The sequence below is a fragment of the Clarias gariepinus genome, chromosome 13 (assembly GCF_024256425.1).
Source record: "Clarias gariepinus isolate MV-2021 ecotype Netherlands chromosome 13, CGAR_prim_01v2, whole genome shotgun sequence".
Classification (NCBI taxonomy): domain Eukaryota; kingdom Metazoa; phylum Chordata; class Actinopteri; order Siluriformes; family Clariidae; genus Clarias; species Clarias gariepinus.
Window position 1 is genome coordinate 21,709,628 of NC_071112.1, and position 17,224 is coordinate 21,726,851.

General features: G+C 34.5%; 1 protein-coding gene across 1 annotated transcript in view; it reads right to left on the minus strand.

Moving 5' to 3' along the window:
- sh3yl1 (SH3 and SYLF domain containing 1) overlaps positions 1-16,978 on the minus strand; it is a 32,400-nt gene extending 15,422 nt beyond the window's left edge. Inside the window, exons 1-4 of the mRNA XM_053509295.1 lie at positions 16,730-16,978; positions 4,450-4,560; positions 2,902-3,015; positions 1,625-1,689 (exon numbers count right to left, since the gene is read on the minus strand). Coding sequence (XP_053365270.1) covers positions 1,625-1,689; positions 2,902-3,015; positions 4,450-4,560; position 16,730 — 291 coding nt within the window. The 5' untranslated portion in view covers positions 16,731-16,978. The remainder of the gene's footprint in view (positions 1-1,624; positions 1,690-2,901; positions 3,016-4,449; positions 4,561-16,729) is intronic.
- Positions 16,979-17,224: the final 246 nt, after the last annotated feature.

Below are 17,224 nucleotides of genomic sequence, written 5' to 3' on the forward strand. Positions count from 1 at the left end.
TTTTTAAAATAATTAATTGCATGGTGGAAAATGTTATGAGGTGGTGTTCGTATGTTGTATTTGCTTGAGATTCGCTATGATCTGTAATTTCTATTATGTGTTCACACATCCTATCTTTTGACGTTAACTACAGTATATCCCTTTAAGGATAACCAAACTTCACCATCCTGCTTTCTCTTCAACACATGTATTAAGAAAACATAACTCTGGATGAAAAAAAAAATCCATGCCAAGTTTTGGCTCCTCCTACATTTCTTAATTCTTTATTTTTCCTGCTCTGCTCACTGGAGGTTGAGGCATGATACAGTCATTGCTTTGATACAGTCATTTATTATTATTATTTTTTAAAAGTGCTTTTCATTTGACCTTAAAGGATTACAAATACTTGTGTGCATTACTTCAAAAGGAAAAAGCAATACAGAAAATACATAGTGTTCCATGTATGCACTACACCTGCAACAATGTCATCAATCACAGGTCTTTAGTACACAATGAGTCATCCAATGGTAAAACCGTAGGCCATAAAACACAAAGCCCGACTTTCTTTTCCTGATGCTGACAAATGACCAAATGACCTTTGCAGGAGCACATGTACATGATTGCGTGGGCCAAAGATAGAAGGATCCAGTCACTGTGCTGAAAAATGATGAAGTCAGTTCATGAGCCTTAAATAGCTCTCTATTTAAAGGGCACCAGTGCCATTATGTATAAAGCTCATGTGAAATCCTCTCACAATCTTAGATGTCAACTGAACCCCCCTAACTCCCCCCCCCCCATAAAAACTTGTAAGCTAAAAGCTAAGCGTAATAGTTTAAAAAAACAATTTCAAAGAACAATACAATCTGCGATTAAATAGTTTTTTTTAATAAATCTGGATTTCTTATATGCAATTTGCTGTAAACAAGATTCCAAAATGAACCACTATCAGCCACACCCTATCAGCAAAGTACAATCCAATTTCAAGTAAACACACACATTTTTGTCCCATTTTGTTGTTGCCTTATTGTTGTTGGTCTTGCTGCACCCGGCAAGGGGTCATCACAGCGGACCATCCACTGTGCACAGAAACTTGGCATAGGTTTTACGCCGGAACCCCTTCCTGACGCAACCCTCCCATTTTTTATCCGGGCTTGGGACTGGCACTGGCACATTTTTATATGACTGCATCTTAGTCATATAAAAATGTTATACATTGTGATTTTTAAATTAAAGAATTACGATATGGAGTAATCTGTTTTTGCAACTTTTTAATAAAGATAACACAATGTACAGCTTATGGACTTGAAACTACATCTACAGTCTACAATATACCAGTGCTAAATGTACAAATACAAGGTCTGTCCACAAAGTATCCAGCCATGTAAAATGAACATTTTCCTGTATTTACAGTAATAGACGTCTGACCAACAGTAGCTGTGTATCAGAGAACAGGATTAACATATCCATGGATGACCGTAGGTTTATTATTCCATATCCGCGCACTCTACTAAAAAGCCTACAAATAGTCAACATTAATTATGATAAGTTTTTATTCCCCATTTTAATAGAAGTTGCTTTCTGATCTGAAGAGAAAGTACACTTCTATGAATGGTGAGATAAATCAAAAATTTAAGTAAAAACCTACCTCCAGCCCAATTTCAAAGCCTCCACCAAGACCAGCGATACCGATGGCTGTGGGAGCTGACCATCCTTAATTACACAACAAAAACAAAGTCATGTTTAGTAAGTTGCATGGAATTTTTCAATATATCATAATAATCTAAAAATTTTATTTACAAGCTCTGGAACATTATGTTCAACTGAAATAGTCACTGCCAGCCCAAAAAAAAAAAAAAACTGCACACAATTTTTTTTCAACTGCTTGTAGTTTTGATTATAGCGCACAAAATGTGGTGGCCAAATCATGTGTGAAAATTTTTTCTCATGCGCCAGAACCACTCCTTCACAATTTAAGTCCCAAAATCTGCCTGTGCCACCAAGGAAAAAAAAAAATGCATTGTTGGGATAACCTGGTCATAATTCAGTACATTCAGAGAATCAGCCGACCATCTTATTGCCAAATAATGACGCTAAGCCTAAACCTGACCAACCCCAGATCATACCACTGCCTCCAGTGGTTTGTACAGTAAGCACTATGCATGATAGGTGCATTGATTTATGTTTGACCCTTTTAAAACCATTACTTTTTTGGCCAGGCAGTGTATGATCATAAATGGTCATATGGTGGACAGCAAATACTGTAGTGCATGTTTCAAAATTTGCTACATAATGACTAAGATTTTTTTTTTTATCTCTGATTTGAACTTTAGCATTTAACAGAACCATATACGATGAGATAAAATCAATCACCAATTTGTTAAACAACAGTTAAAATGCAAGACACACTAGACCAATAACAAGCAAAAGATTTTTTTTTTCTTTAAATGGTAATGGTATTTAATATTTACATTTGCAATGCTATAGTATGGGTCAACTGTAAACAAACGGCTATACATTTACAATAAATAGATTGTAGCAATTATACAAGTAGCATTTAATGTCATTAACGCTATAGGAGGACAGGGAGCAGATTTTGGCACCTATTCCTATAAATTGGGAACATTATATTTGTAATGCAGTGTATCATAGGGATTTCAAAGACCCTTAATCATTTTTGTTGCTTATGCACCCATCCACTCAAAAAAAGCACTCTATAGACTGTGTTTTTAGTAGCCACTGTAAAACTATACTATAAAACTGTTTAATAGCATAAAACATATGAAAATATATATAGAGACACCATTTTATTGACCTTCTTTAGCTTTATTAGTATAATTTACATTGATGCAAAGAATTCTGTCAAGTCTTACATTTATATGTAAGGCCTTATAAATAAAGTATTTAAAAATAAAGTCAACTTACTTCCATCAGCAAGACGAGAAATCACTATCCCACTTCCCCCTCGAGCAGTGATCATGAATCCTGCTTTGATGACTGATAAGATTGCCAGTCCATAAGCTTTGGCGATCACATGGGCTTAATTAAACAGAAAGAAAAGGGAAGGTCAATTAATAAACAACTACTGTACAGCTCTTTAGAAATATTTCTTAATATGACACAGAGTCCTCTCAACCCAGCATAACCATAATTTTAAAATTAGGAGTCTACAAATTAATATCAGAATATAATTCTAATGTGATATTGTAGGTTCACAGGTAAAGTAAGAAAGACACATGAATGGACTATAATGAGATTTATGCACACTTTAATAAATGTAGCATATACCATGCACCTAAATCTCTATCAGTTAGCAAACCAATATATTAAAAAATAACTTTTAAGGTAAAGGGTGATCGTCAGGTCTTAAATTCTACCATAATGGAGACCTGCTGTCTGTTGCTTACTATGGGATGGAAAATGTGATACAGGATTAATACACCCTGACAAGACAGGAAATAATTATGTGACGTGATAAATACTTTTGCAATGTCATTATTATAATCTGTTTTAGGATCGGTTCATTGCAGATTATACTTAACAGGAGAGCAGCAAAAAAGCCCGAAATATGTTCTCAAATAAGCCGAAGGATAATCAAATTATGGCAGTTGTTGGTCATTTAGTGCAGATGACCAACTAGTGCTCCACCCCATTAAGTAAGCAGCTCCTTGCGTGCATTTTAAGACCTTGTAGAATAGCCCCAAAGTTGGGCTTGAGGAAAATGGCTCAGGTCTTATTTAATTAATCATTAATTTTGTATATGTAAATAATGGGTTTTTAGTGCAAACCAAGTAAAGCCTTTCTCTACCTCCTAAAATTGATGTGCCACTAACAGGATACCATTATAGGATAAGAGCATAACTAATACTCAGTTGTCACTGCCTCCCTCCATTTTTGAAGTTCTAATCTATTATAAGCATTTCACTACATTTCGCACTGTGTATGACTGTGTATGTGACAAATAAAATTTGAATTTGATTATCATCTTTTGGTCTTAAACCCAGATATCCCCAGCATGTCTGAAAACATGTTATGCCCAAGTCTTATTCATTATGAAAAGAAATGCTCTGTAATGTCAGACATATAGGATAGAATGTAAATCATCATATGCTACCCTATCTTATTATCAGACAAGGTTTAGAATAGAGTACTGATTGTCATTTAGATTTTAAAACCAACTTATTAAAGGGTAGTTACCTAATATTATTATCATATGTCATTTTTATTATTTAATACTCTAGAGACGGTAATGATTAAAAAAATTAATTAATTAATTAATAAAAAAAGATAATTAGGCACAGTATTTTGTAAAAGCAAGATGGGAGAATGACAAAAAAAAATCATTAAAAATAATGATAGTTATCACTCATTGACAAAAAAAAGGTGTACTTCTGTTCATGTTCTGTTGAAAAAAAAATTGAATAAATGATTTTTAAAAAATGTAATTAAATAAAGCAACTGATAAATGTTTACCTGGAATAAGCTTGTCGGGGCCTTGTCTGTTGGAAATCTCAGTGAATTCCCGCAGGATTTTAGCAGCCTTTTTAGCTTCAGACTTTAGGTTGGATGGAATTGGGTTGTTCACTGTGAATAAACAAATGAACATTATACTTGTCATATAAGTTAAGGTTGGATTACTTAAGATTTGTAGACCTGACTTCTGTCAAACAGAAACCAAAAAGCTCAAAAAAGCCCGAAAAACCTAGCACAGTTGGTTGAAAAAACTTCTAATTTACATTTAGGCATTTGGCAGACGCTCTTATCCAGAGCGACTTACATTTTTTATCTCATTATACATCTGAGCAGTTGAGGGTTAAGGGGCTTGCTCAAGGGCCCAACAGTGGCAAATTGGTGGTTGTGGGGTTCGAACCTGGGATCTTCAGAACCGTAGTCCAATGCCTTAACCACCAAGCTACCCCTTCTAATAGAACCTTAAAACCCTAATAATTAATGTAACATCTTATTTTCAAAAAAAATTTTAGAGATTATTTTTAGCTAAAAGAGTACACCTTGGGTCTACATTGGTGGTAAGCCAATATAGGAGAAAGTATAATTTTATGTAATTTTATAATTTTAACTTCATGACCTTAGCTGATCATTAATCATGCGAGCTAAAACTGACCTTAAATAGAGACTGGCTCCACTGGACATAAACATGCAGAAAAAGTTAGAATGTTAAAGTGATACTGTTGGTGTCACCGTAGCCATAACAAACAAATTAGTGTTTGACATAATTAAAAAACATAAACAAGCAAATAATTATAGGAGTGTCCCACTATAAATCGCTTCTGGTCAAATATCACTCCATGGGTGTCTATCCCCACCCTCTAATGTATGAGTAATAGCACAAGCTAAACAGGTATTTTATTGTAACATTTAAAACATATTGTACTGTATCTTTCAATCCTCATTTACCCAAGATATTTGCTTACATAAGCCTAAATTAAAATGCCCAAAAAACGAAAAAATAAAGCACTAAAACATAAAACTATCTAAATTAATTGTTCCATATTTATTAGAAATGTCAGACATGCACTATGCTCATAAATAGTACTGTATAATTAACTGCAAAAAATATAAATTGTGATATGGACTTGTGCAATTATTTAATAATAAAATATTCCTGCAGTTTTTTTTTTTTTAACAATAATATAAACATAGTCAGGGATTTATGTAGAGTTTATAATGAATATTGTTTGGAAGCAAAACTAGAGCAATTTGATAGTTAAATATCACCACTGAGTTTACATATCAATAATTAAAATAATCTGCATTGCATGAATGTATGCCACTTTGCCTTCTATTGTTTCCAATGATAAATGTGCAAAATTTGCTCTCATGCCCCCCTTGTTATACCTGAAGTTAAAACATCCAACTGGTTGAAATGAGTTATTTTTGGCAACTGGTGCCTAGTCATACTTTACACAGGGAGGTGCTTGGAAAATGTCACTTTCAAGTTCATTGTCAAGTTTTGGAATTCCTAAAAACAGCTTAGACAACAAATCAATTCTCCATTACATGTGGAAGACATCTGCTTTAATACAAACACAAACGCTGAACACGGCTGGCACCAATTAGGATGTTTTGAAAATGGGTGCCAATCTCTTGGTACCTATTCATTACAGTACATGGCCAAATCACAAGAGGATTAACTATGATCAGTAACAAAGAAAACACTGCACAACAATGCAAAAACTATTTTAACTACTTGTGGATAGAAGATAACTTGAATATGTCCCATTTTTAAATTGTGATATTAATGGTTCATCATACCACAGTGACAAATATCAATATATCATATGAGTCAGGCAGTAATGATAATTACTGAGCCAGAAAAGTTAATCGTTATTATTAGAGGCAGAAATAGAGGTAGTAGTTCCATCACTATTATTATTTTTTGTTTGTTTTTTTTTGACAAAAGATTAAAGTATGGCAACATGGGGGATTAGTGTTTAGCACTGTGGCCCCGCACCACTAGGTTCGAAATTAAAATATCGGGTCTGTATAAATGTTCTATCCATGCTTGTTCAGTTTCCTCCATACACTGTACACTGGTTTCCTCCCACAGTCAAAAGAGATGCAGATTATGATAATTAGCATTTCTGAATTGCTTGCAGTATGTGATTGGGTGTATGCTTGTGTACCCTGCTATGGATTAGCACCCCATGCAGGGTGTATTCTGGTCTAGTTTCCTAAGTCTCCTGAGCCTCCAGGCCTCCAATGTCCCTGAACAGGGCAGGCAGTATAGAGAATAAATGAGTTTAAAGTCATGACACCTTTATTATCTATTGTTACAACATGGTTCATTTGGGAAGCATTTATCAAATAAGGAATAAAGCATAACTAAAAAATAATCCACAGCAGGGTGGTGCGATTCAGCAATTTGCCAAAATAACAATACAGTGAAACCTTGGATTACGAGCATAATTCGTTCCGGAAGCAAGCTCGTATTCCAAAACACTTGTAAACCAAATTAAAGTTTCCCATAAGAAGTAATGCACACTCAAATTATACGTTCCACAGCTCAAATATATAAATACATAAAAAAATTATTAACACAAAATATAAAGTAAAAATAAAACAAATTGACCACCACAAAAAGTAGAAATGAATCCCGACAGATTAGTGTTTCCATTTATGCACGCAGAGCCCCTTCCCTCCTGAGAGAGTGTGTGAGAACCAGCACACTGTCAAATTACGCGCGCGCACATAAAAGAGGCAGAAAATGGATTTTTAACCTTCTAATGAGACTTTCTTTTGCTTTACACGCACACAGAACACGCATGCTGTACACACACGCTTACAAACACAATAAAATATGATCTACACACACGTGGTCACAGTGTTATAGTAGACAGTACACGCGCGCACAGGTGTTCATTATACCAGTAAGAGACGCACACTAAGTACCAGCAGGGGGGATAATTACCCACAATTCCGCAGCACAAGAGAGAGAAAAATCGTTAGCGCAGTTGTGATCAAGTAAAACAAGCACATGCGTGATACATGATACTCGGTACTCATAATCCAAGACTTGCTCGTTTATCAAGTCAAAATGGATTACAAATCTTTGTTCGTCTTGCGGAACACTCGTAAACCGCGTTACTCACAATCTGAGGTTTCACTGTATTTTAAAAAAATAATAATTATATCCAATTACAGTTACATTTAATGCTGTGGAACGATGACCTTTATTTGTATTCTCAGAGGTATTACAAACTTTACCTAATTAAGAACAAATGACCCAACAACTTCCACACATTTTTAAATATTACTTAATGGCCTGAATTAATGTCCGCATTTACGGTACATTTGCAAAAAGCTAGAAAGAATAAATTCCTAGTGTAAGCTCAGCTTTATATAAATCATCCACTCTGATCCTGTTCTCATTCTCTCCAAAAACCAAGGTTAGTTTATACAAAACTGATGAGGTTTCCTTTTATTTTATTACACAGACAAGTAAATGACTTACAGATAACCGTGTGTGTGTTTTTTTTTATAAAAAATAAATTAACTACACACTCAGATACAAGTATTAGATACAAGTTCTTGCTCTACAGTACCATATATTGGAAAATTATTAATATTTGTATCATGCTTAAATAAAAAGACAAAACCCTCCTACTGTATTTGTCTTTTAGATTTTCTGATCCTGATCTGGCATGTCTTCTGTTCCTACCTGCATTTGTAATCATTTAGAACACGTTATCCGTTCAATCAAAATAATTTGCATTAGGTTACATTTTTAATGTACTGCATCATGCTACAGTAGGGCACAGAATAATACCGGTATGATTCCATGCACAGCACACTAATTTAAGTGGAATTCATTTTATGCATACTCTTCGGCACTCCACACCTGACTCAGCCTGACATCTGGTCTATTATTTAAGTTAAATAACAGCTGACATGAATTCCACTCATACTTTAAGTAAGGGTATGACTCTGCAATTTAGTTTAGTGACACTTTTTGGTTTGTTTTTCACCATGTCCCTAATAAGACAATGTGATCTGCCTGTAGTGTTTTCTTTCCTTTAAATCTTTTAAGAAGATGCTGGCCAAAAAACAAAACATTGAAGAATTTTATTCAATTAAACCCATCTACCCATATTATGTTTAATGCACTCTACCAAGCTATTGCCACTTCAGGTTCTGTTTACCTCATGGTAGGGGGGGAAAAAAATCATAACCCATAGCAGGGTGCCCAAGGTTATGTATAACCTACTACATTTTTCAGCAAGTCACAGCAGTAGTAAGTCTCAATATCTATAAAAAAAACTGAAATCTCATAATACAACAACCATGCCATTGTTAAAGTCACCACGATAAATTTGTTCCATTTTGATGTTTAATAGGACCATTAACTGAAGCTCTTGATCTGTATCTGCAGTATTTTCACATTTGTGCTGTTGATTAAATAAATGTGCAGGCACGTGCAAGGCGACTGCAACTTGCAAACAGTCCTAGGATTTAAATTTATGAACGTTTAAACAACTCCTAACTTTTACTACTTAATGACTACTTTGAGATAATTGTAGCCAGTTTATAATGATACACAGTGCATTACAATTAGACCCATTTTGATGGGTATTACACTGTCAGTTGCCTTAGGAAACGTGTGTGATGTGTGAAGTCCTTGTCCAGTCATGTTTTGTCAGTTTTAATTGAAACAGTCCATTGGTTGTTATTTATTAAACCTAGTCTATATTTTACATTGAATCATTGACATACGCAACACCATTCAACCACCACGTACACACAAATACAGAGATAATGTACCAGTAAAGTGCATTTAGGTGGATGCTATAGCATGCCTGCAATTCAGAGTTAATATGGATAAAAGTTGGCTAAATGCAAAAATATATATATACAGTACTAAGCTGTACTTTATGCAGAAATGTTTTCAAAAGCATCTTTTGCTTATGCCATATTTTTGTATGTGCCCAAGACTTTTGCACAGTACTATAAATAAAATTGTTGTTACTGTAGGTTTTACTAAGCATTCTGGAGAATGAGTTCTTCTGATAACTTTGTCACACTCGCTCTTTTCTATGCAAATCCCAGAAGCGTACATTAGAATTATTGTTTTTCTATCTGAAAACTGGTCTGTTTTGTACTATATTTCTTTCTTTACAGCCATGCATATATTCTCCTATAATGTTTATTATTACTTTTTATATATGGAAATACTGAATAATTTTATACATAATTATGCAGACATGATGAAAATGTATAACAAAATTGGTTCAGCATAAAATATTGTGCCTAAGACTTTTGCACAGTACTATACACTGTATATTTCAATACAAATACTTAAATATGTTGATTTGATTTAAGGTGCACAAACTGTCCTTATGTAACCCTTGCATGGTCATAACGGCTCTTTTTCTTACCCTGGGATCAGCTGACATAAATCTTGTAAGCAATCAGCTTCTTTCATCTGTTTATTCATTTATCACAACAACCTCTTGTTTTCTGTGTCAAAAGGCTCAAATTCCTTTTAAAAATAGCACAACGCTTTCAAAAAGAAAAGAAAAAAACATTTAAAAGGAGAAGGGAGGACACACATGAATGGTTTCTTAGTACTGCTGATGTGTACAGTATAAGGTTTACAGTGCTCCTCAAAAGTATTGGAAATGCAAAGCCAATTATTTTGTTTGTTCTATATGCTGAATAGATCATAATTTCAGCTTTTATATGACCTCATATTTACATCACTGTATAGGTAGGTGATGAATAACTTGGAACAGGGCATTATTAATTGCAGACCATGCTTCTTTGTTTGTGCAAATTACTGGAATGGACAGACTTAAAGTAAAAATGTAATTGTTTCGTTTGTATATTCCTTGCTTGGAATAACAGCATTAAGCTGGCGACCCTTTGCCACCATCAAACAGTTGCATTCTTTTTTTGTAATGTTTTTTTCAGGCTTGTACTCTACTGTAATTTGTCTCAGTTATTGTTCATTTTGAGGAGTTTCTCCCTTCAGTCTCCTCTTCAAGAGGTAAAATGCATGCTCTCTTGGGTTAAGGTGTGTTGACTGCTTTGACCAATCCAAAACCTTCTAGTTGTTTTCATCTGAAGGTCTTCGTTGTGCATGTTTTGGTTCATTATGTTGCTACATATGAAGTTCCTCTAAAAAAGATTGAATGCATTGCTCTGTAAATTGCCGGACAATGTTTCTGTAAACTTCTGAATTTAATCTGTTATCATCATGAGTTACTTCATCAAAACAATGGTTTGCATCTTGTGGTATGACCTCTATATTTCACTTGAAAGAGGGTAGCCGCGAACAAAAGGTTCTCTGTTGTTTTAGGCTGATTTCACACCTCACACATGATTGATTCGTACCAGGCCTGGGAATGACTGCTCCCCACCCCACTCCTGCACTGGCCAGTGTTTACATTATTATTATTATGACCATTATAATTCTGCACTCAAGTACACTTGTGTATTTAAACTTGCCAATAAAAGTATGTGGCATTATGCAACTAGTTGATTTGTAAGCTGCCAATAAACACAAAGAAATGCAGAGAGCAAGAATGTCAATCTTCATGCTTTACTCCACTCCGGTTCAAAATGTTTGTTATGCTTATTGGATGTTCTCTGCTTGCTTGTTTTTTCTTTTTTTTAAACTTTGTGTAAACTCCAGATGTGTGTGAAATTTTCAGATTATCAGTTTTGAAATAGTCAAACCAGCACATCTGGTACCAACAACCTTACCATGATTAAAGGCACAGCGATCCTATTTTTTTTTAGCTTGATATAAACATTAACCAAAACTCTTGACATGTGTCTGAATATACATTGTGTGTGTGTGATTGGCACATGACTGGCTAGGCGGATAATTACATGAATGAGAAGGTGCACTAAAATATACCCTCTTCGTCCACTTTAATAAAAACATGTTAGCGTGGGCTTGTAAACATGTCTGAACAAAAAAAAAATGAACAAAAACATTAAGAAAGTACATTTATATAATTGTAAATTTTTCTTAAAAAGGCAATTTAAACTCAATTTCACTGATCATCATAACAATTACCTCCAGAGAGTCCCCTTTACCAAAAACGTTATATTACCCACAAAATAAAACTAAGGAGATACTTTTTGCCAGGGGTTGTAGTTATTACCCCCTGTGGAAAATTGCCAGACATGAGACAGACATGCTACATTTCAACATTTTGGCTTTAAGAAACAATTAAGACTGTATAATAAAAAAAAAAAAGAAAACTGTAGTCGATTGAAACTGTTTGCAGATCAAGAGTAATAGATGTCAGATGTAAGGAGAGGATTACAAAATTGCTTAAAGATGATGTTGCTCGTTCTCAGTCAGCTGTGTCTAAAATCTGAACCAAATACAAATCAAATAAAATGGTTGTAAAAGGGAAGCATACTGGTAGACAACACTGATCCAAGCATCAAGATTGAAGAACTTAAATCAATATGCCTTGAAAACAGAAAAATGCCCAACAACACGACTGGAGTCAATGTCTATGACCGAACTGCAAGATATCCCCTAAGGATTTACATACAGGAAGCCCAAGCAAAAAACATCATTAAGACCTTAACAGAAAATGTTTACAGTGGGCTAAAGAAATGCAATCATGATCTGTAGATGACTAGATGAAAGTGATATTCCAACCTGAAAGCTGATCTGGCAAACTGCAGTAAGAGAAAGTTGGAGCCGAATTAATAAATAATACTTTTTTTCATATTTTCCATTTCCTCAGGGAATTCAACCTGTTATAAAAGCCAGAAGTCAAAAGCCATTTTTTCCTCTGCTTGATCTGTTGCAATTTACTACAGTTTTCTTTCTTTTATTATTATTATTTTTTAAGATTTCTTAAAGCCAGAGGGTTGGAATGTTAAATGAAAATAGTTTTGTGGCATGTCTGTGATTAGTTTTTGTTCCCACACAATTAAACAATTAAATGAACATTTTCCAAGAGAGGTGATTCCATACTTTTTGCCAGGGGTTGCATGTAAAATTGGGTTAAGAACTGTAAAACGCAAAAAAATAATAATAAAATAAAATACATTTAGTTAGAAATCGCAATTCTTTTGTGTGTCGATTTACGCATCATAGAATTTTTTGTTATTTATTATATTCTGATCAGCCATGACCAATCACATTGGACATAATTGATTCTCTAAGTTCCCAAATGTTCAGAGTGGTACAAAAGAAATGGATTCTAATGGTGTTACATTATCAAAAAGATGTGCATGTTAAAAATTTGGATTTTGGAGAAATTAGATTTTTTCCAATTTAATTACAGATAAACATTTAAAGGTACATGTTAAGTTAGTTTGTATTGATTAAATGCTGTCCTTTTTTATGTGAGATTAATTAATATAAGGAATGGGAGATTTATGTAAGAAATGAAAAAATATTGCAATATAAATCAAATCAGCATCTGGGCATTATGATATCATTTCCATTCCTGCTGGTCAAACATCTTCAAAGACAAAATGTGGCTGAAAAAAACATGCACACGCACAATGTGAAGAATACAAGGGATTGCGACTAAACAGCTATGTAGCTGTAAGAAAACCACTAGTCAGTGGGACTAAGCAGAAAACTTTAATTTGCTAGGGAGTCAAGATTTCCTATAGTCCAGGGTGATGTGTAAAAAATGTGTAAAAAAAATTGATTCGCTGACTACCTGAATATACTGAATGGCCTTAATAAAGGATCTTGGAGAGAAATTAAAGCGAAAGTTAAAGCGGAAATTAATATTGCATCATTGCATAAGCTTAACGAAACAAGGGCACAGCAGTGATCAAAACAAAAGAAGGTCCAATTAATAGTTATTTATTTATTTGTCCAGGCAGTGTGTGTGTGTGTATATGTGTGTGTATGTATGTATGTGTGTCCATCTCCCTAAAAGTTATATGCTGTTCCATGCATCAGTTCATAACCCCTGTAATAACAGCATGAAAAAGCTTTGCCATCAGACAGACCTGCCCAATGGGGGTAGATGAACAAATGCGTGCATCATAAGGAATAACAATGAGAATACAATTTTTATGAATTGTATCAGTAATTGCTGCTTATGCAGATTTACATGACCTATTAGTCTGTAATGAGTAAATAAGCAACTCACGAAGCAAAACAAAAAAGGATGTAAAATGCAACAATGTAATTATTTCTTCATTTATATTAACCAGAGATAATGACACATTTCAAATGCAGGTTTCAACCAGTGAAAGAGAGCGCAAACATCTGCTGTAATCAGAGGCTATTTAAAATTTGACATGAGGCGGATTTGAGAAACAAATACAAATTTACTCGGTTCCTGGAGTTGAGTTCTTAAGATGAAATTTCATACTGTGAAACGCTTTTTACCATAAAAAAATTATATAAATGCAGATACACCAATTAAATCTGAACTTAAAGTTTACATCCAAACGGGAGGATCGATGTAGAAATGACAGCATTTTTTATATTCAATTCAATTTTATTTGTATAGCGCTTTTAGCAATTTTCATTGCCGCAAAGCAGCTTTACACAGTCAAAAGAATTATTTAAGTTTGTATAAAATGTGAATTTGTATGAATCAAGATGGTCAGTTTGTCCCTGGTGAGCAAGCCGAGGGTGACAGTGGCAAGGAAAAACTCCCTGAGATGGTAATAGGAAGAAACCTTGAGAGGAACCAGACTCAACAGGGAACCCATCCTCATTTGGGTGAAACAGAAAGCAGTAAATGATCTGCATTTATACAGTGTGTAGGGTGGGAGGCAGTTCAGCTATAATAGCTGATGTTAATTGATGTTAATATGGAGTTCAGGTAGTTATTGAAGACCCAGGTAGACTTGTAAGAAGTCCCAGTCCTGGACTATCGAACTGTCAAGTCCCCAGAGAAACAGTTGCCAACACCAGTCAAGGCCAGAACCATTTTCTAGGTAATGTAATCCATTCCAGCAATCCAAAACATATTACCAATTTCCAACACTATAGTCATATTTTTGCATATAAAAATAATCGAAACATTAAAACAATTAAAAAACATATAAATGAATTTAAAAAAATTAAATAAAGACATTAAACCTAAAAAAAAAACAAAAAAACATTTGCTTTAACCACATTTTGTTCAGTCCCTCATATGCCAAAAATGCCTTCGCATGCTTGCAAAATATCACTTCTTATGGCAAAAATATATGAGGCGGGTCATTCATATGCCGATGTGTCACAGTATTTATTATTATTATTATTATTATTATATATATAATTGAGCCAAACAGTACAGAGATTTTTTTTTTTTAGCCAGGAATACTGTACAAATCATTCTTATTAGGATTTAGCTGATGCGTAAACACTGATTGTTAATTGGTTATATAAACAAGCTAATCATGATCTGTTGTTGAATAACTGCCATTGGTAGAACTATTGCATAAAACAAATCACACTTAATGTCATGCTGTTGTACTGAATCTGAGCACGGCGGTATTTTGCAGTCGTGCTGATATGTATTACAACAGCACTCTTATACATGTGATATTCTTTAATTAGTACGTCATTGTGTTTTTCTTTCTGCATGATTCATGCACAATACAGATGTGAAAGTAGCAAGATAGCCATATAATGCTAGACATGTAAAAAAAAAATAATAATAATAAATAAAAAACAAAAGCACCACCAGAATAAGCACAGCTGTTTATAAAGCAGATTAGAGATATCTTGCCCGAAGCCAGTAAAAGAGGAAAAGCTTCACTGTTTTGATTTCTATGACCTGGTGTTAAATCAGATGAAAAGTTCAGAACAGGCCTTTGTCCATTTTTCTTTCAGGTACAATGACATATCTAAGTTTTAGAAAATGTCCCACTAATTTGAACCCAACAATTCTGACTGAATTACTGTAGGCAAGCCCATTTGGTCCAAGAGAAACTGCAGCAAACATGAAAATACCAAATGCTGGCTAGTAAGGTGTCAACACACACACTGCATCACATCTTCCTGTTTATGGACCTGTGAAGCAAGACCTGTCAGAGTGCTCACACTGAATTCTGTCCACCACTGAAAATATCTACAATGGGCATGTCCTGGCACCAGGATGCAGTATGGGAAGAAGATCTCAATTTGCTCAAGCACTTATTGGATGTGCTATACAAACACGAAAAAAAATAACCATTTTTGCACACACAAAAAAAACATTTATCTTTGTTTCCATAGATTTAGCTTAATACAGCCTTAAAGCATACTAAGCAGCGTTGATGTTAGGGGAAAAGTGATACAAATTTTGTCATAAGAGATAACCTTGATGGACTTTAGGCTGCTCCCATTGACAGGTCGCCACAGCATGCCTGATGCAACCTTCTCATTTTATCTTGGTAGAACTTGGGTTTGGGCACTGGGTAGGAATTAAACCTGGGCCTTCCACATGAGAAATAATGTAAATGCAGATTATCCATTCCAGCCACACAAAAAAATAGAATCGATATTTTTTAAAAAAAGGAAAAAAAAAAACACACGAAAAATCACATAGCTTTTAAACACATGCCGAAGACAAAATTATCATGGGTTGACACTTTTGAAACCACTTTCGCTGACTGAAATAACTGGGAAACACACTTTGCTTGACTTGAACTCTGTTCCGTAGATATGCAAAAAATTTGTTTGTTACATCATGATTAAAGCTGACTTAATTCTATTAGAATTGTATAATTTATCATTATACAATCAAAAAGGCCATTTAATATTAAACCATTCAGAAAATCTCGTCTTCACCATGTAACCAAATAATCGTGACGACACAAATATGCAAATAAGGCTATGACCTCTACTGGTGAATCTACTGTAGCAAGTTTTTGAGCGCGAGTTATCTATCAAATTACCACTGAAACAAGTTGACAGCTGCTTTTCCCCTGCACTCAGGATACTAGTCTTGGTAGTGAAGAAATCGCCCATACAGTACTTATTTTTAAAAAGAATGATAGGGCTTTTCTAGTCCTGTTTTAAAGTTTTACAGTAGATCATGTTAAAGTTTCGATCAATCCACCAAAAGGTAATCAAAATACGAGTTTGTATTTTAAGTAGCCATCCAATTATTATCAAAATAGTACGAGTGTGTTGAAATTATCTTGGAAACTTTCCAAACTGCTGCACTAATGGCGCTCCATAAACTTCAGCTCAGTCTGATGGGAGTAAACGCTTCCTAAACCAGGAACAGGCTAAGTTAGAAAGCGAGTGTACACTGTCTAAACTGCGTGTCGGAAGACAATGACGGCGAAGGAGAAAACTTTCTTTTGTACTTACTTTTTTTTTTTTTTTTACTGAAAGCGGACTTTGTTTTGCGAGGGTTGGAGACGCCGAATATCAGGATTTGGACTTCTCACACCTGGCGCAGGTGAAACTGCCTTCACTTCCGATACACCTGTCAAACCTGTTGCCCTGGTCTTAAAGGACCCCAAGTAACAATTGCACTAAAGAAATTATCTTCATATAAACTCTAAAACGTAAAGAAAGCCTTATTAAATTGACTTAGCATTTTTTTGCGGGAGAGAATAGATTATATTGTACTATGTTCATAGTTTTGGATCAGGCACAGTTTGGACAAAGCTGAAAAAAAAGACGTCGCCTAAATGAGGACCCAGAGCGCGTTGCCATGGAATCAGCACCTGCGCAGACGTAAGCCCTCGCTAATATAGTGCCAAACAAGCACACAGTAATGTAATGTCAAATAATATTAAATTTTATGTTATAAAATTGCGATAATATATGAAACCTACCAGATAATGTCTCTTAAAGAGT